Source organism: Macaca mulatta, chromosome 16 (assembly GCF_049350105.2).
Source record: "Macaca mulatta isolate MMU2019108-1 chromosome 16, T2T-MMU8v2.0, whole genome shotgun sequence".
NCBI lineage: Eukaryota > Metazoa > Chordata > Mammalia > Primates > Cercopithecidae > Macaca > Macaca mulatta.
In genome coordinates this window covers 19,582,717-19,607,947 of record NC_133421.1, presented here as the reverse complement: position 1 = coordinate 19,607,947, position 25,231 = coordinate 19,582,717, and the positions used below count along the sequence as shown (strand labels likewise).

General features: G+C 48.0%; 2 protein-coding genes across 3 annotated transcripts in view; one reads left to right on the top strand and one right to left on the bottom strand.

Annotated features, from left to right (window-relative positions):
* On the top strand, window positions 1-24,809 carry ATPAF2 (ATP synthase mitochondrial F1 complex assembly factor 2). 2 transcript variants are annotated; one of them, XM_015118678.3, is made up of 8 exons: window positions 1-291; window positions 9,637-9,681; window positions 9,922-10,067; window positions 11,881-11,978; window positions 13,589-13,669; window positions 17,270-17,382; window positions 17,862-17,977; window positions 23,624-24,809. In XM_015118678.3, exons 1-8 carry the CDS (start codon window positions 159-161, stop codon window positions 23,681-23,683), a joined length of 792 nt encoding a protein of 263 aa, XP_014974164.1. In that variant the 5' UTR covers window positions 1-158; the 3' UTR covers window positions 23,684-24,809. The 2 variants fall into 2 exon arrangements, with proteins under 2 accessions (XP_014974164.1, NP_001244880.1); NM_001257951.1 differs by lacking the exon at window positions 23,624-24,809 and adding an exon at window positions 20,599-21,108 and having other exon boundaries at window positions 6-291.
* DRC3 (dynein regulatory complex subunit 3) overlaps window positions 22,715-25,231 on the bottom strand; it is a 47,478-nt gene continuing 44,961 nt past the window's right edge. The window contains exons 13-14 of the mRNA XM_015118754.3: window positions 23,689-23,820; window positions 22,715-23,015 (exon numbers count right to left, since the gene is read on the bottom strand). Of these exons, the coding sequence (XP_014974240.1) occupies window positions 22,902-23,015; window positions 23,689-23,820 (246 nt within the window). The 3' untranslated portion in view covers window positions 22,715-22,901. The remainder of the gene's footprint in view (window positions 23,016-23,688; window positions 23,821-25,231) is intronic.

Below are 25,231 nucleotides of genomic sequence, written 5' to 3'. Positions count from 1 at the left end.
GTCATGCGGAAGATGGCGGCGTCCAAGGGAGGCTGAGGGCTTTGAGGAAGCGGTGAGAGGTTTCCGTACAGCCCGAACGTGCGGTTTTGGGGGTCCCTTCGCTCTGTGTTTCCTGCTCCAGGTTTCGCGTCGCGCATCTTCCCAGACCCTCGGGCGCGATGTGGAGGAGCTGCCTCCGGCTGCGGGACGGGGGACGCCGTCTCCTGAATCGGCCTGCGGGTGGTCCCTGCGCTTCTATGAGTCCGGGGCCAACCATCCCGTCTCCAGCCCGGGCTTACGCCCCGCCGACAGGTAAGACTATGACACGTTCTCTTTTGGGTAGGGGCCGAGCTGGGGTAAGGTGGGCTTCGGGCTTCGGCTATGCAAAGCGAGGTGACTGAGGCAGGGTTCAGGCTCATGAGGTTATGCAAGCCGGTCAAGTCTTTTTACAGATGAGAAAGTGAAGCCCAGACAAGGGCAGACGACCCGAGAGGGAACAGCGAGTGACGCACGATACAGTAATTGATATTTGGCCTGTGCAGCTTTTCTCAAAGCTTATGGCTGCCCTCCCTAGGAAATAAGGTGTCATCCTTGTTTTCAAAAGGGGAAGTTTGGGCTCTGAATCAGGACTTCGCCTAGGTTACAGACAGACTGTCTCAGAGATTTGAGGTGTCTGACTGCTTTCCGTGTCTCCACTGCCCAACACAATACCTGCACAGAAGGGACCTAGAACCTAGACCTTCATTCCTCCATCCTGGGCACTTCAGCTGCAGGTTTCCTGACTTTCCCTCCTACCACAACCTCTGCCATCTGCAGCCTTCTCTGCTAAATAGAAATTGACATCTCCACCTTTGACTGTGGAGTCACCTCCACCTCCAACTCTGATGAAGCTCAGACGTAGTGGTTCTTTCATTGCTGATGGTGAGTGGTGTTAGGGTAAGAGTGAGAATGATTCATTTCAGTGAATGAAAAGCAGTAACACCCTCCCACCATTCAATTAGTTTTATAGTGCTGGAGGCAGGAGACACGGTAGTCTTTAAGACCCACCTGTATGTATTGGTAGAGAAGCTCAGTTAAAGAAGAAAAAGACCCACCTGAATGATGTTCACTGTTGAGTGCAAAGGGTATAATATCCTGATAAGGGACATACAAAGAAGCTGTGAAAACACGGAGAATCACCTGCTCCCGTCTTGGGGCTGTTCAGGGTTTAGAATGGGTCTTGGGTGAAAGGGCATTTAAGCTGAGCCATGATAGATGAGTAGGAGTTCAGCAAGAAGGTGGGAGAGTGTTGGGTATCTAGAACATGTCCAGGGTGACAGCAAGATATGAGGGACTTTTCCCTAACACTGCCTGCTTTAGAAACTTGAGAACTTCACAGACAGTTTGGCATTGTGGCAGGAGTGCAAATCTAGGATCTGATACTGGCAAAACCTCTGAGGTCTGTGTGATCTTGGGCATGCAACTACTTCCTAATTTTTCTGCATGAGTTGAAGTACTAGGTTGTCTTTGAGGATCTTTCTGGCTATTGAGTTCTTTTTTTTTTTTCTTTGTTTCTTTTTTTTTTTTTTTTTTGAGACAGAGTCTCACTCTGTCGTGGAGGCTGGAGTGCAGTGGCGCGATCTCGGCTCACTGCAACCTCCGCCTCCCAGGTTCAAGTGATTCTCTGGTCTTAGCCTCCTGAGTAGCTGGTACTACAGGCATCTGCCACCAGGCCCAGCTAATTTTTGTATTTTTAGTAGAGATGGGGTTTATGTTGGCCAGACAGGTCTCGAACTCCTGACCTTGTGATCTGCCTGCCTCGGCCTCCCAAAGTGCTGGGATTACAGGCGTGAGCCACTGCACCTGTCCAAGTTCTATAACTTTATAGAAATGGGGAAGGGGGCTGGATGCAGCAGGGAGCTGAAGTTTCACCTGTAGGACTCAGGGGAAGGGCCTGGAAATGGGCCATGAAGGGCCAGTAAAGAAGAGGAAGGAAGGGCATCCTGGGGAGGCATAGCAAAGGGGACACATTCGGGAGTTCACCAAGTTGGCAAAAAGCAAAGGGTTAATTAATTAATTTTTTAATGTGTGTGTATATATATATTTATTTATTTATTTTGAGATGGAATTTTGCACTTGTCACCCAGGCTAGAGTGCAATGGCACAATCTTGACTCACTGCAACCTCCGCCTCCCAGATTCAAGCAAGTCTCCTGCCTCAGCCTCCCAAGTAGCTGGGATTACAGGTGTCTACCACCACACCAGGCTAATTTTGTATTTTTAGTAGAGATGGGGTTTCACCATGTTGGCCAGACTGGTCATGAACTCCTGACCTCAGGTGATCCGCCCGCCTCAGCCTCCCAAACTGCTGGGATTATAGGCATGAGCCACCACGCCCGACCACGAAGGGTTAATTTAGATTAGTGGATGCTCACTTTACATAATGGTGGCACTTGATCTACTGCCTTCTTTTCCTTTCTAAAAAGCCTAAACTTACTAGTTAGGCTCTTGGAATTACCTGGCACATGGTAGATAGTACCTAAACTTACTAGTTTAGGCTCTTGGAAGTACCTGGCACATGGTAGGCAGTCAAATGTGAAAGAAAATAGGAATGAATGAATGAGGAGGGAGGTGCAGAAATCAGGCCCATGTGTGCTCTTTAAAGACATTACCAGTTGTGAGATACTTGTGCGTGTTTGGAGTAGTAGAAGATTAAACCCCAGTGGGTTCTTCTCAATGAACACTTCAGTCAGCAAGCTGATTGAACTTGGCCACTTAGGAATGGCCATGCCATTGAAGGTTATCAGAGGGAGAGGAGGAGTTTAGGAAAGGGTCACTGAGGTGTTGGAGAAGGAGATGTTGCAACAAGAAGACCTCTGTGAGGTTGTTGTGGCAGTTTAGTTCTGCACCAGCTTATCAGAGGTCTGTTGACTCCCAGAGTGGGAGGTATTCTGGAGAAACCTATCTATTCAGCATATCTCGCTGAATGCGACTGCCTGATGAAGTCAAGACTAGAAGTCTTGTCTCTGCTATTTACCAGTTGTCTGTCACCTAGACAAGACGTTTAGCTTCTCTATCACCTCCGAGGCATTAGCTGCCTTGTCATTCTCATAGAATCGTGGTGTGGATTGAGGGATATTACGTAGTCTGTAGATCAGGGTCCAGCCTGCCACCTGTTTTTGTAAGTAGAGTTTTATTGGAACACAGCCACATGCATTCATTTCCATATAATATATGGCTACTTTCACTACAGTGGCAGAGTTGAATAGTTGGAACAGATATTGTATGGCTTGCAAAACTTAGAATATTTACTATCTGATTCTTTGCAGAAAATTTTTACTAAATGTTGTACATTTGGCCTGAAGGATTTTTTTAAACAGCTTTATTGAGATATTTACTTGCTATACAATTCATTTACTTGAAGTGTAAATATAATAGTTTTTAGTATATTTACAGAATTGTACAGCCATTGCCACAATCAATTTTAGAATATTTTTATCACCCCTAAGAGAAACCTGTACCCTTCAGCTGTCATCCTTACTCCTTCCATCCCTTGGCAACTACTACTTTCCTTTGTTCTTTTATAGATTTCCCTGTTTGGGGTATTTCATAGAAATAGAATGTGGTCTTTTTTGACTGACTTTTTCACTTAGCATAATGTTTTAAAGTTTGTTTGTTTGTTTGTTTGTTTTTAAAGAGATTGGGTCTCATTCTGTTGCCCAGGCTGGAGTGTAGTGGTACGATCACAGATCACTGTAACCTCAAACTCCTGGGCTCAAGTGATCCTCCTGCCTCAGCCTCCCAAGTAGCTAGGGCTACAGGCACACACCACCATGCCCAGTTAGTTTTTTAGTGTTTTGTAGAAATGGAGTCTTGCTCAGGCTGGCCTCAAACTCCTGGCCTCAAGTGATCCTCCTGCTTCGGCCTCCCAGAGTGCTGGGATTATAGGAGTGAACCACCACACCTAAACGTTTTTAAGTTTTATCCACCTTGTATCATGTATCAATACTCCATTCTTTTTTTTTTTTTTTTTTTGAAACGGAGTCTCGCTCTTTCACCCAGGCTGGAGTGCAGTGGCACGATCTCGGCTCACTGCAAGCTCCGTCTCCTGGGTTCACGCCATTCTCCTGCCTCAGCCTCCTGGGTAGCTGGGGCCACAGGTGCCTGCCACTGCGCCCGGCTAATTTTTTATATTTTTAGTAGATACAGGGTTTCACTGTGTTAGCCAGGATGGTCTCAATCTCCTGACCTTGTGATCCACCCGCCTCGGCCTCCCGAAGTGCTGGGATTACAGGCATGAGCCACCGCACCCAGCCCATTCTTCTTTATTGCCAAACGATATTCCATTGTATATGTAAATATGCCACATTTCACTTATCCATTCGTCCATTGGTGGACACGGTTGTTTCTACCTTTTGGCTAATATGAATAACACTACTATGAACATTCATGAACAAGTTTTGTACTTGAACATTCATGTACTTGTACTATGAACATTCATGTACAAGTTTTTGTGTGGACATATGTTTTCATTTGTCTTGGGTATATAACTAAGAGTAGAATTATTGGGTCAAAGGTAACTCTGTTTAACTTTTGGAGGATCTGCCAGACTATTTTCCAAGGTGGCTGTGCCATTTCACATTTCCACCAGCAGTGTTTGAGGGGTCCAGTTTCTCTACATCTCAACAACACTTGTTGTTGTCTTTTTTATTATAGTTGTCTTAAAGGGTTTGAAGTGGTATCTCATTGTGGTTTTGATTTGCATTTCTCTGATGAATTATGTTGAGTATCTTTTCACGTGCTTAATGGCTGTTTGTATATTTTCTTTGAAGAAACGTCTATTCAGATCCCTTGACCATGGTTTTTTTAAAGAGAGGGGCTCTTGCTCTGTCACCCAGGCTGTAGTGCAAGTGGCACAGTCACAGCTCACTGCAGCCTCAACCTCCTGGGCTTAAGTGAGCCTCACACCTCAGCCTCCAAAGTAGCTGGAAACTACAGGTATGTGCCACCATGCCCAGCTAATTTTTAATTTTTTTTGTACAGACAGGGTCTTGCTATGTTTTCCAGGCTGGTCTCAAACTCCTGGAATCAAGCGATCTTCCCACCTATGTCTCTCAGGCTTGAACATTTTTAAATTGGGTTATTTGTTGTTGTTTTTGAGACAGGGCCTTGGTCTGTTGCCTAGGCTAGTGTTCATGGCTCACTGCAGCCTCAACCTCCCAGGTTCAGGTGATCCTCCCACTTCAGCCTCCTGAGTAGCTGGGACTACAGGCGTGCGCCACCATGCCTGGCTAATTTTTGTATTTTTGTAGAGATGGGGTTTTGCCATGTTGCTCAGGCTGGTCTTGAACTCTTGGACTGAAGCGATCCACCTACCTCAGCCAGCCAAAGGGCTGGGATTACAGGCGTGAGCCACCATGCCCAGCCTATTTGTCTTTTTGTTATTGAGTCGTAAGAGTTCTTTATGTATTTGGGCTGAAGAATTTTGATACCTGAAAAGAGTTGGTTAGAGCCGCCCTAGGATTACAGATGGACCTGGAGGTAGAATTTCACCTTTAAGGTTTAAGGCCCACCAGATGGCACTGTTTTAAAAGATAAAGGCGTTGAGACAGCTCTGAAACCAGTACTTCCTCTTCTTGGTGCACTGTGGGAGTTGTGGTTCCTGAGGCTGGTAATCTTTCTAAAGAGAAGGCCAGTTCTGCTTGATCCTACGAAGCTAGGCTGATTTTTTTTCATGTTTAAAGACAGGGTTCCCATTGATGTCTGTTAACCCTGTATTCACTGAGAACATGGGAGCTTCATGGGTTTCTGGTGGTCTCACATTTTGTCTTATGTGACATTGTTGGGGAACATGGATCCCCCAAATGAATTGTCCAGATCGTGTTCGTTCTTTTTTTTTTTTTTTTTTTTTTTCTGAGACAGAGTCTCTCTCTGTCACCCTGGCTGGAGTGCAGTGGCACAATCTTGGTTCACTACAACCTCCGCCTCCTGGGTTCAACTGATTTTCAGCCTCCTGAGGAGCTGGGATTACAGGCAGGCACCACCATGCCTTGCTAATTTTTTTATTTTTTTGTAGAGACAGGATTTCACCATGTTGGCCAGGCTGCTCTCGACCTCCTGGCTTCAAGTGATCTGTCCCCCTCGGCCTCACAAAGTTCTGGGATTACAGGTGTGAGCCACAACGCCTGGCCCCAGATCATGTTCTTGTGTGCCTATGTGGAGCCTTTACTTGGTTCCCTTTGCTGTCTTTGCAGTGATCTACGTGTCCCCCAGATGTGGCCCCACTGCCCTCTCTAGCATCTTAGAGAATCTTGCGTTCTCCTTCTGACCATCTGTCTAGTCCACAACTGCTGTCTCGAAGCCTTGGTCCTTCATGCAACTGGTTTCTTCTTCTGGAAACTACTTCCACAGCCCCCTCCACAAAAAAAAAAATGAATCAATCATAAAGTTTGGTACCTCCTGCCTCACCTTCAAGTTGCAATCTAATTCTGACTGATCATTCCACTTGCCTGCCCCATCACAGAAGTCACCTTATTGTTTACCTGGTTTAGTGGTCTGTATTCCTACTACACAGTAAGTGGCTGGAGGGTGCAGAGATGAGCTTTGCACATGTCCCATTCCCAGGACTTACCATATGTCCTGGAACATGATCACTACTCACCAAAGCTTGTTCCAAGACACGTTTGCCCCTCCACGTGTCAGTGGGTCATTCAGGAGAGCCCCTGGCTAAAACACATCTATGTGTACCTGCCTTCTAATCTGAGGACTGGCAGCCCCTGGGCTCCTTTTGCCCTTCTGCTGTCTCATTTTCTGCATGATTTTCTTCTGCTTTAAGCAATTTTGGTGGCTCCTTCCCTGCCTTCCGTCTATCCCACTCCCGTCTAGTTTTTTCTTATTCAGTTACAGAAGTGAGCCTGGCCAAGAAAACAGAAAAAAGACTTCCCTCTTGGGAAACCTGGCTGTCCCAGGAGCTTGTGAAGGTTCAGCCCTGTGCTGGCAGTTCCTGCCCTGAGTCTGTTCTTCTGGCCCAGGTCTCTTGGGTTCACTTCCCAGACCAGGCCTGGAAGTATGCTAGAGTGCTCACTCTTGTATACTTGTACACTCTTGCTGGCACTTCCTGCTGACGTGGGAAGACCCTTTCCCTAGTGTTGAGTCAGAGCTTTCAGAGCCCTTCCCAACTTCCTGCCTGGCCCGGTTTTATACATGCTGCCCAGCCTGTTGCATTGAAAACATGGAGGGCATGGTCTACCTCACTCCAGACCTGAGAGAGGAAAGGAGGCCTCCAGACCCATGTCTAGCCTGCCATTTGGATTTGACCAGGACAGTATGTAAAGAAATTTAAAAGCACTAGGGTGCTGTAAACTTCCAATTTTAGTGTAAAACATACGAGATAATCGGTGTTGTGATTTCAGATGAAAGTGCTAAATCGTGCCATAGAAAGACAGCATCATCTTGGTGGACAGATCTGATCCTAAAAAAAACTTTAAACTCCCTGTCTATTTTATTGACTCTTGTATCCCAAGTGCCAAGGCACATGGTAGACACACAAATATTTTTGTGGGAAAAAAATTGGGGCCTTAGTTTAGTAAGTGCAAATGTGGAATGCAATTTTGGGCCCTCTGTCTTTAAGTATTAGTGATAGCAAATGAGATTTATAGAAAACTGATATGATGGGAAAACATAAAAATATTTGGAGTAAAACCAGTTGCCTGCTTCTCCATTACCCTTCCCTCTCCATGCACACATACTAATTTCTCCTGAATTTTCATGGTCTGTTTGAATTAATGAAATTTTAACTTAAGCTTGTTTATTATTGTTGTTGTTGTTGTTGTTTTGTTTGCTTGTTTCAAGAGACGGTCTTGTTCTGTTGCCCAGATTGGAGTGCAGTGGTGACATCACAGCTCACTGCAGCCTCAGCCTCCTGGGCTCAAGCAGTCCTCCTGCTTCAACCCCCCTAGTAGCTGGGACTACAGGCATTTGCTGCCATGCCCGGCTAATTTTTTATTTTTGTATTTTTTTATTATTATTTTTTGAGATGGAGTCTTGCTCTGTCACCCAGGCTGGGGTGCAGCAGCACAATCTCAGCTCACTGTAGCCTCTGCCTCCTGGGTTCAAGCGATTCTCCTGCCTCAGCCTCCCGAGTAGCTGGGACTACAGGCATGCGCCACCATACTTGCTAATTTTTGTATTTTTAGTAGAGACAGGGTTTCACCATGTTGGCCAGGCTGGTCTCGAACTCCTGACCTCAGGTGATCCACCTGCCTCTGCCTCCCAAAGTGCTGGGATTACAGCGTGAGCCACTGCACCCAGCCTTATTTTTGTATTTTTTGTAGAGATGGGGTCTCATCATGTTGTCCAGCTTGGGTTTTGAACTCCTAGCCTCAAGCAGTCTTCCCACCTTGGCCTCCCAAAGTGCTAGGATTATAGGCATGAGCCACTGTGACCAGCCTTTTTTTTTTTTTTTTTTTTTTTTTTTTTAGCATTAAAAGCAAATTATTTGGCTGGGCATGGTGGCTTACGGGTGGGATCACTTGAGGTCAGGAGTTCGAGGCCAGTCTGGCTGGCATGGCAAAACCCTGCCTCTACTAAAAATTCAAAAATTAGCCTGGAGTGTTGGTGCACGCCTATAATCCCAGCTACTCAGGGAACTGAGGCAGGAGAATCGCTTGAACCCAGGAAGCGGAGGTTTCAGTGAGCTGACATTGTACCACTACACTCCAGCCTGGGCAAGAGAGTGAGAAGCCATCTCAAATAATTAAATAAATAAATAAAGCAAATGATTTACTCTTTTTTCCTCCACATGCTGCATCATTATTTCCAATAAATAACTTCAGTTAGGGCCTCCGAAGACTTTGAGAACTCAGTGAACACATGAACGAGTGAACAAACGAATGAATGAATGAAAGTTTTGTGTTTGTCACAGATGTGAGAGACTAAGTTATAGCTTATAGCTTCCAAAATGTGACTTCTTTGTTATCAGTTGAGGGAATCTGCATAATTCCTTAGAAGTACTCTTGATTGTTAATCCCTCCAGGCTAAAAGAAGGAGACTGTTTCATGTAAGATTTTATTCAAGTTAATTTCAAAAGAAAACACAGGACACAGATTTTCCCTTTCTTGAAGGAAATGTTTGGAGTTCCTGTTGGATACATAAGCAAGCTGGTTAATTAGGTTAATTAATTGGAGAGAGGGGATGGGAAATGCCCTTGGGAGCTCTGCATCCTGCCTATGTACCTCACACGCACACCCTGCGCAGGCACACTGGCTTTCCACTCACTCCTTAGAGGCATCAGGGTCTTGGCTGAAATGAGTCTCTAGCTTTGTCCCACTCAGACACCGACTTTAGGTTTGTGCTGGCATGGGGTGGCACTGGTGGTGGGGAGGGTGGGAAAGCATGCCGAGATGCTCCTGATCAGACTTGTCCCCAGGCTGGGGGGTTGGCAGAGGCATGACCAGCATGTCCTGTTCCTCCCTCCTCCCTGGAGATCGGATGCTCCCTACCCCCAGCTTTAATCAGAAGCAGTTGATTATACCATGTTGAGTAGGGCAGACCTTGAATGGGGATATGAAAATCAAGCCAATCAATCAACATTAGCAGTAATGATACAAGCTGGTCCTGTCGCTTCCTGAGTTGTCTCAACGTTATTTTAAACTGCCTCTTTGAAAAATCTTTCTTACAGAAAGGAAGAGGTTTTATCAGAATGTCAGCATCACACAGGGTGAAGGTGAGTGTCTGAAATTTTGACTGCCTCTTTTTTTTTTTTTTTTTTTTTGTGAATGGTCGGGAACATTTTTCATCTTCAGCTGGTTCCGTGGTGAGATTATCCTTCCTGCTTTTGTCAGATATATTTCTGTAAGGGACTCAGAGTTGGCTTTGTCTGCACCAATTCAAGTGGCTAAATATAGGAATGGTCACTTGATTCCACTTAACAAATCCCTGAGAGTTTTTCATTTGATCTTTCAAGGTGGCTTTGAGATAAACCTGGACCAGAGGAAGCTGAAAACTCCCCAAGCCAAGCTCTTTACCGTCCCCAGTGAGGCCCTGGCCATTGCAGTGGCCACTGAATGGGATTCCCAGCAGGATACCATCAAGTACTACACCATGCACCTGGTAACAAGTTCACAGTGCGAATCTGGACCCTGAGACCCACCCAGGGCTTCCTAGGGTAGATCCCTTACCAAATTCTGACAAGGCCCTGGGGGATGGTCCTTTGCCTACCTGGGCCCCAGGTGTTCACCTCCTCTCGAGTCACTAATGTGCTAAACTCTTTCCTTGTCTGGCCTGGCTACTTGCAGTTCTCTCTCCTAGGAACACTGTGCTGGATGACTGGTTTCTCCTTTGGTTTCAGGACAGATGTCACCTTCACTGACTCCCCAGCTCTCTTATTTTCTATGACAGCAGCTGGCCATTTGTTTTGTCAGCACTTAGACAATTTATAATTGTTTTATGTTTGCACATTTATTGTCTGTCTGTCTCTACTGCCTGGTAAGCAACAGAAAGGCAGGAGCCATGTCTGTTTTACTCACCAGTATCTGGACAGCCACTAGCAGGTAGTTTAGTTGGTACTTAATAAATATTAGTTGACTATAAGACCCACTGGAGGCAGATGGGTGAGGTGAGGAAGACTCCCTATAGAACCAGAGCCCCTCGTCCACACCAAAGTGGCTCATCTAGGCACCAAGGCTGCCTGGGGAAGGAAGGGCCCAGCCAGACTCATTGGTCCAGCCTCTGCAGCTTCTAAACTGTAACCTTGGGCAGGTTGCTGCCCCTTTCACAGCCCCGTATTCCCCATCTCCTAAAGATGAGTGATAATAGTACCCACCTCACAGAGCCATGGTCAGGATGAGATGAGATGATGCAAGAAAGCCCTTGGCATGGTCCCCAGCACTGACTGGGCACTGAGTCAGTGTAGGAGTCAGCTGCTGTCATCCCAGTCGCTGCTGTGCTCAACCTTTGCAAACTCACATGGGCCTCCTGCCAACATCACAGCCTGCTGAGGTGCTGGCCTAATCCTTGACAACCTAGTGAAATTGGGGTGATTGGGGCTACAAACGAATAGGGTAACCTAAGCAGCCTGTTATTGACAAGGTAAGTCTGGAAAAAAATAATATATATATATTTTTTTTTAAACAGAGTCTCGCTCTGTTGCCCAGGCTGGAGTGCAATGGTGCAATCCCAGCTCACTGCAACCTCCGCCTCCTGGATTCAAGCAATTCTCCCGTCTCAGCCTCCCAAGTAGCTGCGATTACAGGCGCCCACCACCATGCCTGGCTAATTTTTGTATTTTTAATAAAAATGGGGTTTCACCATGTTGGCCAGGCTGGTCTTGAACTCCTGACCTCAGGTGATCTACCCATCTCAGCCTCCCAAAGTGTTGGGATTACAGGCATGAGCCACCACACTTGGCCAAAACAAATAATCTTAGTCCTGATTTGCATGGTCTGTTTCCCTCCTTTCTAAGGTGTAAGGGAGGCAGCTGGTAAAGGTTTCCCGTCAGATTTGCGCTCCATCACTGATACGTGTCTTATTAACTGTATTTGATGATGTACTTAACCTAACCTGTCTGGGCCTCAGTTTTCACATCTCAGATGGGCATAATAATAGTACCTATTCCAAAGGGTTGTTGTGAGGATTAAATACACTAGAACCTGGTAATAATGTGACTGTGGGGAGGTTCACTAATCATGGGGCTGCTGCAAGCTTCCCTCAAGTCCTGTGAGCATCGACAGAAAGCATTTGGCATGGAGCCTGGCTGTGGCACACTCTCAGTAGCTGTGCTGCTGCTCCGGTAGTGCAGATGCCTCTGGTGGAGGGCTGTGCTGTGGTGCTATCTGCTATGTGTCAGATGAGGTGTCCTCAGGAAAGCAGGGCTTTTGTCTGAGCCCCACAGGCAGTGACAGGGTGGTTTTTGCCTTTGATTCAGACCACATTGTGCAACACATCCTTGGACAACCCAACCCAGAGAAACAAGGATCAGCTGATCCGGGCAGCCGTGAAGTTTCTGGACACTGACACCATCTGGTAATGGACATTTAGATGGGCATTCCCCTTGGATTGAGACAGTCCCTGGGGCTATTTTTCCTGATTTGTCCAGATGGTTATCAGTGGAAGAAGAAACCCTCTCCATTTATTGCAAGGACAGGGAAGGTGGCCCACTTGACTTTGGCATTTGGCTGCTCTGTAGCCCCTTAGGAGGAGGACTGCTCAGGCTACAATGGTGTTAGAACATGGCCACCCCTCTTCTCTAGCCTAGAAGCTGCTCCTTAGGCTGGGAGGGTGGTTATGCAGCTCTTGCAGGTGCCGTGACCACAGGCCCCTTAGGCCTGGGGGCGCCTGTGACCTTAAACTTCTGCCCACTGACACTTTCTCAGGTAGACATCCTTGGCACTATGGATGCTGATAAGTAGGAGTGTCCTTCTCCAGTTCTGAATTCTCCTCTGTGTCTATATATCTTGGCTAATTGGTCAGTGTTGCCGAAGGAAAGTTGAGAAACAATGGAAATGATTGAGCAGCACGGTGCTTGCTAGCCCAAGTGCTCTAGTATCCTGAGTCATCTCACGATGACACAGGAAGTCAGCACTGATGACTGGAGGCATGCTTTCGAAGTGGGTGGCCCATAGCTAGTGGGAAAGCCCGCTCCATTTATATTAGGTTCACTTGACTTCAGGGAGCAGAAACCCATTCAATCTAGCTCAGACAAAAAGAGGATTCTTGAAAACTATACAGGGATCCTGACAGGAAATGAAGGACGATCGGGCCACCAGGAAAGGGAGCTATAAGATCCAATGTCAGAGCTCCTCCCTGTGCCCTATTGGGGTGAGCGGAAGGTGAGGGAGGAAAGGTTGGCTGCCCATCTGCCCCTCCCAGCATAACTCATGACCTCTCTTCCCCACGTTGCTTACACAAGATGGTGGATTTCCATAATGCCCACTTGGGTTCCCATCCCATAAAACCCTGCAGCTCAGCTCCCCTCAGCTGACTCATGCCTGTGTCTCTTGGTCAAACAAATGACACAGCCTGGCCTCTAGCTTGGTCCCATCAGGTCTGGCATCTGTGCCAGCAGCTGCATCTGTAGCCAGGAGGTGGATGGGCTTGTGAGGTGTAAACAGGCTATTTTGGTCTGTGACCAGGGGCACAGTCTCTTGGAGGGGGTGAGGGTAGAGATGCAAAGACTGAGCATCTGGCACAGCATTCCCATTCAGCATCCAGGTCAAGCGGGTGTGGACCCAGGGTTGCAGTTAGTAGATTGGATCTGCTTTAGAATGACAGTAACATAGCGCAGCAAGCTTGGACCTGTCAAATATTTGGGGGCATTTAGGGTAGTGGTTCTCAAACTCAGGCTTACATTAGAATCCCCTAGAGGGCTTGTTAAAACAGATTGCTGGGCCCCACTTCCAGAAGTTCTGATTCTATAGGGATGCAGCCTGAGAATGTGTATTTCTAATAAGTTCCCAGGTGATGGTGGTGCCAGGGCCACACTTTGAGAACCACTGCTTTAGGGGAAAAGACTTGTGGGACTGGGATGGTGGTGGTGAAATTTTTGTTGTTGTCCTTTGTGTTTTTCCTTTTCTGTCACTGAATGAAGGAATTGTACTTTTTTATTAATGAAGGTGATTTTTACAATGAATTAGCTACAGGGTGGAGGAGCCTGAGACATTAGTGGAACTTCAAAGGAATGAGTGGGATCCAATCATCGAATGGGCTGAGAAAAGGTAAGATGTACAGCCCTGCAGAAAGCACTGACTGGGCACCTGCGTTGGTGGAGTGTTGGGGTCAGGGGACCACGCTGGAAAACTAGTGCCCTTAGCTAGTCAGCTTTCTGATTTCAGAGCACTCATGGGATTCGGCTCCCCTCATATGATCAGGGATACGGTCATCTTGGGAAAAAAGCACCCATTTCAGCCACTAGGTACAGCACACCTGCTATAGCAGTTCATGAAATATAAGGGCAGCTCTGTGTCCTTGGAGAAGCAGTGGAGTCCCCAGGCCACTTTCTGCCAGCGGGTCAGAGCAGCAGTGTCGGTTTGAATCCCAGCCCTGCTAGAGACTCAGTTGTGTGACTTGGCTAATGAGTTGATCTCTCTGAGCTTCAATTTCCTTGTCCATAAATGGGGCTAATAATCCCTACCTCTCATGGTTTGAGGAGGAGTAAATGAACTGATGCATGTAAAGGCTTAGCATCCTGCTTAGCACACAGTAAATGTTCAAATTTTAGCAGTGATTTTCATCTCTGTCACAATTGCTGTACTATTAAATCAAATAACAGAACAACACCTATGATATGTATGCACTTGGAGAAAAGTCTGGATAGCTTCCTGCAGATTACAGGTAACATCCAATGGATATGTAGCTTCCAGGAATTGATACGAAATATTTTTCCTTAGTAGGAAGACTCGAGTGCAAAGTTGAATGGATTATTGATGTGGTGGCAAAATAAATTCAATTTCATTTGATCCCAAGGGAAATTTGGAAGGGCTGGCTTTCATGGTAGTACCTTGACCATGGTATTTTCTAAGCTTGTAAGGCGTATTTCTTGGTATAGCATTTTTCACAAAAGTGATGTTACCAATCAGTTTACTGATTTGCCACATGCTGCCCGATGCTCACAATGTGGCAGGTGTCCTTGGGTCTTAAAGGAGAAGGCAAAGGCAGTGCTCTAAAGACCAGACTACAATACTGTGTGGGAATGCGACAATACAGTGTCATTTCAGAATCTAATGAAATATAATAATTTAGGTGCCTAGAGATCTTTGCTATAGTATAAAATCATCAGATTCTTGTGGCAGGAAATACCCTATCCTTAAGAGTTTACAGAAAAACTTAGCCATTTCCTACAGTCCATTTGTACTATTAGGAATTTCAGCAAGGATTTTTTTTTTTCTTTCTTGATACAGAGTCTCGCTGTCACCCAGGCTGGAGTGCAGTGGTGCGATCGTGGCTCACTGCAACCTCCACCTCTTGGGTTTAAGTGATTCTCGTGCCTCAGCCTCTCGAGTAGCTGTGATTACAGGTGCCCACTACACCCAGCTAATTTTTGTGTTTTTATAGAGATGGAGTTTCACTGTGTTGGCCAGGCTGGTCTCGAACTCCTGACCTCAAGTGATCGCCCACCTCAGTCTCATGAAGTGCTGGGATTACAGGCGTGAGCCACTGCACCCAGCCGGACTTTTTTTTTTTTGAGATGGAATCTCGCTTTGTCGCCCAGGCTGGAGTGCAGTGGCACGATCTCAGCTCACTGCAAGCTCCGCCTCCCAGGTTTTACGCCATTCTCCTGCCTCAGCCTCCTGAGTAGCTGGGACTACAGGCGTGCACCACCTATGCCCGGCTAATTTTTTTGTATTTTTAGTAGAGACGGGGTTTCACTGTGTTAGCCAGGATGGTCTCGATCTCCTGACCTCATGATCCACCCACCTTGGCCTCCCAAAGTGCTGGGATTACAGGTGTGAGCCACTGCGCCCGGCCCCAGCCGATTTTTTTTTAAGCAACAGAAAAAAATCAGTGATATATGGAATAAAATTACAAAAATTATTTTTATCCCCCATTGTGTTTTTCTGTTTTATTTAGTTATGATTATTCTTGAAAATGTATCTTCTTGGCCAGGCGCAGTGGCTCACGCCTGTAATCCCAGCACTTTGGAAGGCCGAGGCGGGCAGATCATGACATCCTGGCTAACACGGTGAAACCCCGTCTCTACTAAAAACAGAAAAAATTAGCCAGGCATGATGGCGGGCGCCTGTTGTCCCAGCTACTCAGGAGGCTGAGGCTTATGAACCTGGGAGGCAGAGCTTGCAGTGAGCCAAGATCACGCCACTGCACTCCAGCTTGGGCGACAGATCGAGACTCCCTCTCAAAAAAAAAAGGTATCGTCTCTTGAAGCCAGCACATGTCCCATAGACCACAGACCCAAAACAATGCCTTATGTAAGGTAGAGGCTTGATGAAGGTTTGAAAAAATAAGACGGGCGTGGTGCCTCACGCCTGTAATCCCAGCACTTTGGGAGACTGAGGCAGGCGGATCACTTGAGGTCAGGAGTTTGAGACCAGCCTGGCCAACAAGGTGAAACCTCATCTCTACTAAAAATACAAAAATTAGTCAGGCGTGATGGCAGGCGCCTATAATCCCAGCTACTCAGGAGGCTGAAGCAGGAGGATGACTTGAACCTGGGAGGCGGAGGTCACAGTGAGCCGAGATCGCGCCACTGCACTCCAGCCTGGGGGAGAGAGCAAGAAAGACTTCATCTCAAAACAAAAAAAAAAAGTTTGAATAAATGACTGCTGACTGGTCATGGTGGCTCATGGCTGTAATCCCAACACTTTGGGAGGCCAAAGTGGGCAGATTGCTTGAGTCCAGGCATTTGAGACCAGCTCGAGCAACATGGTGAAACCCTGTCTCTACAAAAAATTAGCTAGGTGTGGTGGCACATGCCTGTAGTCCCAGCTACTTGGGAGACTGAGATGGGAGGATCGCTTGAGCCTGAGAGGTTGAGACTGCAGTGAGTCAAGATCATGCCAGCACACTCCAGCCTCGGTGACAGAACGAGACCGTGTTTCAATAAAAAAGAAGAAAACCTCCATGATATATGACATATATAAACATTATTTTAAGGAAAACCATTTTAAGTATTGTTTTTAACTTTTATATGGCCTCAAATGTGAAAAACTTTTTAAAGAGATATAAAAGGCACATGGCCTTTTGATGGAGATTCCAGGTGAATGAATGAACATTTCAAGCAGCTGCATATAACTGAGCCCCAGCTCACATGACTCAGGAACTATCCCTTCATTCAGCACAGTTTCTTGGTCCTCTAAGTTTGCTCTTGAGGGACAGAAAATGAGATCGGAGCCAGGGGCAGTTTCTCACACCTGTAATCCCGGCACTTTGGGAGGCCAAGGCGGGTGGATCACCAGGTCAAGAGATCGAGACCATACTGGCCAACATGGTGAAACCCTGTCTCTACTAAAAATACAATAAATTAGCCGGGTGTGGTGGTGGGCGCCTGTAGTCCCAGCTACTCGGAGGTTGAGGCAGGAGAATGGCGTGAACCCGGGAGGTGGAGCTGGCAGTGAGCCGAGATCGCGCCACTGCACTCTAACCTGGGCGACAGAGTGAGACTCTGTCTCAAAGAAAAAAAAAAGAAAATCAGGTCAGGAGGCCACTGACCATGGTGGCAGTTGCTCCTGGAGGCCTCAAGACTAGCTCCTTGGCCAATGCACACACATGCTCTGAAGCTTAGGCCTTTGTTTTTAGTCAAAAGGTGGGCTGCTCTTGAGCTGCAGCATGACAGAGACACGCCGAAGCCCTTTTCCTTTCAGATACGGCGTGGAGATCAACTCCTCCACCAGCATAATGGGACCCAGCATCCCCGCCAAGACGCGGGAGGTGCTCGTCAGCCACCTGGCATCTTACAACACGTGGGCTTTACAAGGTATGTATAGAGTTTCCTGTGGGCTTGGCAGGTGGCTGTGAAGGCCATCAGTATCCGAAGCCTGTGCTTGCCCCTCCTCAGGTGCTGTGAGTAGAGAGGCACAGGGGCGTTCTGGGCTAGCTGAGTGTGGAGGCTGGCTGGCTCTGATGCTCTAGGCTCACACTTTTCCACCTTTGACTCTCCAGCGGAAGTCTTGAGTTCAATCTCATTGCCCTGGCTTGGGTCATATGTCCATCCATGAACCAATCACTAGACTGGTGGGGGAAGCTCTGATTTCCCAAGTTCGGGTCATGTGTCTCACTGGGTAAGAGCAGAGGAGGATGGGAAAACCAGAGTGCTCTTTCAGAAGAGTGAGACAATCGCTGGATGGCTCTTTGCACCACTCGCTTCTGTTCTCTGCTAGGGCTGCTGGGACTCACAAGGGGCAGGTTGTGGCAGCTGCCCTGTTTTGGATCCTGACTTGGCTTGTGTCCCTGCAGGGATTGAGTTTGTAGCTGCCCAGCTCAAGTCCCTGGTGCTGACCTTGGGCCTGATTGACCTGCACCTGACAGTGGAGCAGGCTGTGCTGCTGTCACGCCTGGAGGAGGAGTACCAGGTGAGGAGCAGCACCTCAGGTCCCGCCTTCCCCTTCCTAGTTCAGACTCGCTTTGGGGGAACAGCTAACCCATCTGAAATACAGTTATGCATAGTTGGCTTTCATTACTTTTGTGTACATGCAGAAATCAAAATCAAGGACCAGCAGAAGTATTGTCAAGTAGGCCTGGCGTGGTGGTTCACACCTGTATCCTAGCACTTTGGGTGGCCGAGGAGGGTGGATCATTTGAGGTCAGGAGTTTGAGACCAGCTTGGGCAACGTGGCAAAACTCCATCTCTACAAAAATACAAAAATTTAGCGCCTGTAGTCCCAGCTACTTGGGAAGCTGACGTGGGAGGATTGCTTAAACCTGGGAGGTGGAGGTTGCAGTGAGCCAAGATTGTGCCACTGCATTCTAGTCTGGGTGAAAAAGTGAGACCCTGTCTCAAAAAAAAAAGTATTGTAAGATAATAACATTTAAAAAATAACAGTAAGTGCTACCGCTGTGTTCCTGCACTGTTTCCATCTCACCTCCTCTCAGCAGCCTGGGCAGGTAGGAGCTGTGGTTATCTCTGTTTTACACAGGAGGAAACTGAGGTGCAAGGTTGCACCTCTGGAAAATGTGCCAGCTAGGGCTTGAAGCCAGGTCTGGTGATTTTAGGCCAAGACTGTCAGGCCTCACTCTGCACAAGGAGGTTCACGGGTGGATAAAGACCATCTGGGCTTGATAAAGCCTGCAGAACAGGCCCTGCCAAGATGACTGAGAACCCGTTTGTGCTCCTACATCAGCTAAGCCTTCATACCCTGACATTTTATCTGCCTGGCAGAGGAGCATAGGGGCAGCTGCTGTTTGTACACAAGTTTTGATTTAGTGGGCTCAGAATTAAGGTTTTGCTACAGTATGGTTTGCATTTTTTAACTCTGAAAATTATGGCCATCTTTGCAGTTATTCCACCAACCTCAGAAGGTTAATTGCTATTATGAATTGGTCCCTAGTATGGTAAAAAAAACAAAAAAAAAGCTTTTTGTGATGTATTTCCCTAGTTCTTATAGTCTTCTGCTCAGAAAAATGCCGGGGAAAAAAACTATTTTTGTATAACAAAGTAGGCCTGCTACTATTCTCTGGATGTCAGAACCGATTACATAGGAAGGGGGTGACTTGTAGGGCTGGTGGGAAGCCAGTCTGGGCACTGCTTCTGACTATGGGACCCAAGCCAGGCCATCATTCTCTGAACTTTGGTTTCGATCCTCTACAAACAGAGGAATAACCTGAATTATGTATGTGATGGTATACAATGAAAGTATGGAATACTCTTCAGATGACTTATTACAATTGTACAGTTTGGGACCAGGCAGCCCAGAAGTTCAAATAGCTTGTGTAGCATGGCAGATTCTGAGTTCCTGGATGAGCTGGGGCGGCCAGGCCAGGCCTCTTGGGCAACTAGCCAGGGAGGAGCCAGCAGGGTCTGGTTGGAGTTACACTGTCTGGACAGCCACACCGTGTGTCTGAGGGTTCCTCCCTCTTGTTTTTAGAGCTCCAGACCCATCCTGGCTAACATGGTGAAACCCCGTCTCTACTAAAAATACAAAAAACTAGCCGGGCGAGGTGGCGGGCGCCTGTAGTCCCAGCTACTTGGGAGGCTGAGGCAGGAGAATGGCGTAAACCCGGGAGGCGGAGCTTGCAGTGAGCTGAGATCCGGCCACTGCACTCCAGCCTGGGCGACAGAGCGAGACTCTGTCTCAAAAAAAAAAAAAAAAAAAAAAAAAAAGAGCTCCAGACAGAGAATCTGCAACGTGTCCCCAGTGTGCAGAGCAGAGGTAGTTCTGTGACTACCACAAGAGTTAGAGTTGAAGCCACTGCATGGCCTTGCTTGATTTAGTTATTCCACCCACATGGGGCTCGGGGTGCACTTGTAGCCCAGCATGGCAAGGCAACTTGCAGAGGCTGTCCGTTCACAGGCTTCCCGAGAGGAAGTGTAGGAGAAGGGATGGCACATAAGTCAGGCCTCCTCAAAGAAGTCACATGGGTGGTTCTGGTACCCAGCCTGCTCAGTGGTGGGTGGGCAGCTACTGGCCCTGGGCCTGGACTGTACTTCTTCTAGACCATCCATGCCACAGAAAGCACAGGTGCCTGCTCTGGCTCCCTGAGTGGTTGTGTGTGTGTGTATGTGTGTGTGTGTGTGGTGCTCTTGAGACAGGGTGTTGCTGTGTTGCCCAGGTTGGAGTACAGCGGTATGATCTTGGCTCACTGCAGCCTCAACCTCCTGGGCTCAAAGCAGTCCTCCTACCTCAACCTCTCAAGTAGCTGGGACTATAGGTGCACCCCCACCACACCCAGCTAATTTTTAAAACTTTTTGTAGAGATGAGGTTTCACCATATTTGCCCAGGCTGATCTTGAACTCCTGGGTTCAAGCAGTCTTCCTGCCTTGGCCTCCCAGAGTGCTGGGATTACAGGCGTGAGCCACTGTGCCTGGCCCACCTGGGTGTTCTTACCTGCCGCCTCCCTCTAGGCATGTCTCGTGTTTTGGCAAGATCCAAACCTGTTGCCCTCAGCCGAGCTATTGGAATGGAATGTGGCTTTGGCCAGGAGGCAGCCAGGCACTGGCCACTCACCCAGCAACTTGTCTTGTCTGTCCCTCAGATCCAGAAGTGGGGCAACATTGAGTGGGCCCATGACTACGAGCTGCAGGAGCTGCGGGCCCGCACCGCTGCCGGCACCCTCTTCATCCATCTCTGCTCCGAGAGCACCACAGTCAAGCACAAGCTCCTGAACGAGTGAGGCCTGGGCAGCACACACTCAGCAGGATAGAGGCAGCGCAGCCACAGCTCCCCCAACCTTCAGGGCTCCTCAGCCTGTGGGGCTGACTTCCTTGACTTTTGGGGCCTCGGCCTCAGCATCACCCTGAGATTTCCCTGAAACACAGTGCGCTAGTGCGACTGTCCGGAGGTCAGCCTGATTTCAAACCAGGTGCCCCTGGCCTGGTCAGCAATGAATGTGGGAGATGAATTGTACAACTAACTTTCTCTCAACCCTGATTTTATTAAATATTTCTCCACCCTGGAAATGTGCTGAGCCCTGTTTTCACGTGCACTTCTGCACTTCTCTATTCTTCCTGTTTTGTCTAGGTTCCAGAGGGTTAAACAGCTTATCTCCCATGGCATGTTTGGATATCTGCTGCCTGTGGTTGGGAACCTTGTGCTGGGGAAACAGTCATGTCATCCACAGACAACTCTATTTGTGTTCTTCAGCCTCAACTTGAAGGCTTTTTTTGGCTGGCTTTTAATCAATCTTTTGAAATGATCGTGGTTTAAGCTGGTTGTTTCTATTTGTTCCTACTGTTCTAAAACAAGTGATTTACTCTAGAAAGTAGAAAATGGACAGGCTTGGCGAGGTCACTTGATGTGCATGTTTCCGCTCATCTCCCACCCAGGAGTCCCAGGGGTCCTCCCGACATAGCCACCTCTAATGTCCCAGGAGGCAGGTGCTGCTGTCTGGTGTCAGGCCAGTAAGAGGGCAGTGGGGATCCCGAGTGTGGTTCTTAGGCAGACAGGCTGTCTCAGTCCTGTGTCCTTGCCAGCCTGAGTAAGGTAATGGCATCAACCCTGTTCACACGGCACTGATCACATGCTGGGTGCCTCTCCATGCTTCCCACGCACTGTCTCCCTGAACTGTTCCTCGAAGGCACTGTGAGGTACTATCACAGATGACACCAGGGCTGCGGGGGTGTGGTGGAGCTGGGATGCCCCGCCTGTGCTCTGCTCTTCTGGAGGGTCCTCAGGTCCCTGTGACTAACCTCAGCCTTGGTGGGCAGGCCCAGGCCCCCACACTGTGGTGGGAGCTGCAGCCTCTCCTGCATTGCTGCCCCTCAGCACCCAGAGCAGAGAAGGTCTCAGCCCACACCGGCCTCCTTTTGCCTGTGGCCAGCAGCCTGCCTAGGCATGGCAGGAGAAACGGCAGGGGCACGTGTCTGACTTTATGCCACAGCCAAGAGTCTAGCTGATGGCAGTGCCCTTGGGAGTCACTCTGTCAGCTGGCCTGGGACCGGCTGTTCATCTCAAACTCTTTCTCCTGTTCCTACATGAACATGAATTCTGATTTTTTTGTTTTTTGTTTTTGTTTTTATTTTTGTTTTTCTTTTGAGACGGAGTCTTGCTCTGTCACCCAGGCTGGAGTGCAGTGGCCGGATCTCAGCTCACTGCAAGCTCCGCCTCCCGGGTTCACGGCATTCTCCTGCCTCAGCCTCCCGAGTAGCTGGGACTACAGGTGCCCGCCACCTCACCCGGCTAGTTTTTTGTATTTTTAGTAGAGACGGGGTTTCACCATGTTAGCCAGGATGGTCTCGATCTCCTGACCTTGTGATCTGCCCGTCTCGGCCTCCCAAAGTGCTGGGATTACAGGCTTGAGCCACTGCGCCCGGCCTTTTTTTTTTCTTTTTTTTTGAGACACAGTCTCGCTCTGCTGCCCAGGCTGGAGTGCAGTGGTGCAATCTTGGCTCACTGAAACCTCCACCTCCCAGGTTCAAGCGATTGTCCTGTCTCAGCCTCCTGAGTAGCTGGGATTACAGGCACACGCTACCATGTCCGGCTAATTTTTGTATTTTTAGTAGAGACGAGGTTTCATCATGTTGGTCAGGCTGGTCTTGAACTCCTGACCTCGTGATCTGCATGCCTCGGCCTCCCAAAGTGCTGGGATTACAGGCGTGAGCCACAGTGCCCAGCTGAATTTTTTTTTTTTTTTTTAATGAATAGGGGAAATGTGACATGAGTCCTTTATTTTCTCTACTTTTGGAAGTTTTTCCAGGGGTGGGGCAAGAATGGTGTGGGGGATCGTAGTTGAGAGATGCGCAGCAACTCTCCCGAGGTGCTCGGTGAGGCATGTGCACTTCCTTCTCTTGGTTAGGGCTGGTGCTATGTTTTGAAGAAGCTCCTGTGGCTGACACTCATCTAGTCTAGGATGTCGCTATATTCCAGGTTGTCCAGTTCGCTCTGCATGTGGTCGATGTACTGATTGATCTCCTTCACGCGCTTGCGGTTCCTCATGATCTCATCCTTGTGAATCTGAGGAGTGAAACCAAAGCCCGATTCCTTACATCAGATCATTGGTTAATATCTTTCACTGAGTCCAGTTTGAGGGAAGGGGAAAATAGTTCCTTGAGATATGCAAACCTCCGCATTTGCTTCGGTGCCTCCCCAGGTTCTGCTGATCTCTGTGTATTTGAAGTAGGAGTTAGGAAAATGATGAAGCCCATGGGTTTTGTGTTTTTTTTGAGATGGAGTCTTACTTTGTCACCCAGGCTGGAGTGCAGTGGCACGACCTTGGCTCACTGCAAGCTCCACCTCCTAGGTTCACGCCATTCTCCTGCTTCAGCCTCCCGAGTAGCTGGGACTATAGGCGCCCGCCACCATGCCCAGCTAATTTTTTGTATTTTTAGTAGAGATGGGGTTTCACCGTGTTAGCCAGGATGTTCTTGATCTCCTGACCTCGTGATCTGCCTGCCTCGGCCTCCCAAAGTGCTGGGATTACAGGCATGAGCCACGGCGCCTGGCCGAAGCCCATGGGTTTTAAAGTCTCTGGGCAACCTTGTCTTCAGTGTGGAGTTCTATAATCCTTAATTTTATTTCTTCTTTCATTTCATTCCTAAATGAGAATTCTATCCGCTACCTAGGGAGGATTTCCATGTCAGCTAGAAAAATTTGTCCAACCTGCTAGGATGGCTTGGCATTGACTCACCTTGTCTACTAAACGTGTACACCAGGAGTTGATTCTGGTCACCAGCTCATCTTCTCGATTGTCAATCTTCAGAAGGTGGATGTCGTGCGATGCCCCGACAGCATTAACAATCGTATCTTTATCGACAAAAAGCTGGTGAGTGACAAGAATCCAATGAGAACATGTGTGTCATTACACCCTGAACACAAAGAGAGCTGAATAGAAAAGGAGCATTTGGAAGTCCCCTGGCTGTGCAGGCCACACTCAGAGCAGAGCTCACCTTTGTATCAGCGCACTCTGCCGATTCATCTGTGAATTCATCTGTGACAGCTGCCTCCCCAACCACGCAGGGCAGGTGTTGAGGGGAAAGGGCCAACCAGGGTGTTACTCTGCAGTCCCCGCTGGAAGCATGTTTCCTCCAGGGTGAAGGCAGATGGCTGCCCAGGGGGCACCTCACCCAGGACATCTGTTCTCACAATGCTTCTCTCTCAGTTACTCTCAAGTCTGACTTGCCCAAAACCTCTGCCTGCTGGGTGGAAGCATGAGACTGGCTGAGGGTCTTGGGGCTGCTCTGAAGACAGCAGGCCCTATAAACTGATGGGTGTTCACCCCACAGTTGTCTCTCCACTGCCACTCATGTCAACAAAACCAAACCATGGATTCCATCTGGGGTCTCCTTCTGCCTTCTCTTGTTCCTGACTTTGCTGTCTTGTAAAAAGTTGTTAGAAACAACCACCCTCTAATAGGCCTCACTGGTTCCAGGTGTTGACACTGTAGCTGTCGTTGCCTGGGATGGTGGAAATGCCCAGAGCAGGGCAAGGCCACCGAAGCACTCAGTAAGCAGTTGCTTCCACCTTGAAGCAGAGGCGTTTGGTAAGGAAGAGCACGTGAATGCTCTGTATTGCAGGGAGGACTTGCAAGTGGAGTGTACACTTTTTGTTCTTCCCTGTAGTGGCAGTTAACGGTCTCTAAAACATGTTCTGTGGAATCTTATGTTAATATTTCTACCAAAAAAAGTATTCTTTGGTCAAACACATTTGGGAAAGCCAGCACCCCCAGGCCCCTCCTGAAGATTTGCAGAGCACAAAGTATTCCAGAGGCTCTACAAAGTCCTGTGGAAAATAAACCCTTTAAGCTTTGTCTCTCTTGGTTTTTCAACTTTTTTGGCCACAGACTTCAGAGTAATGCCTGTTAATGTCTTGTGGGATGCTGATTTTCCACAGAATCCCAGTGGGAAAAGCCAGGTTAGCTGATATGTGGAATGGGGTATCTGGGGGACCAATTAGCACAGTCACAAGGGAGAAATGTCAAGAAATCATTAAGTTCTTTCCATGTGTGTACAAGGTCCCAGGCCAGGCTCTGGGAATGGTTCAAAGGTGTGTAAAGCCTATTTTCGGTGAGCGTTGGCAGTGTGCTTAGAAATGAGTGTTCTGGTTATTTTAGAGATAACTACAACCACAGTGTCAACCCATCACGAAAAGGTTTTCATCCTTCATCCTAAAAAGTGGGTCATAGTGGAGCTTTTAGCCAGGCAGAGAAATCATCCCCCTCAGAGTTTGAATAT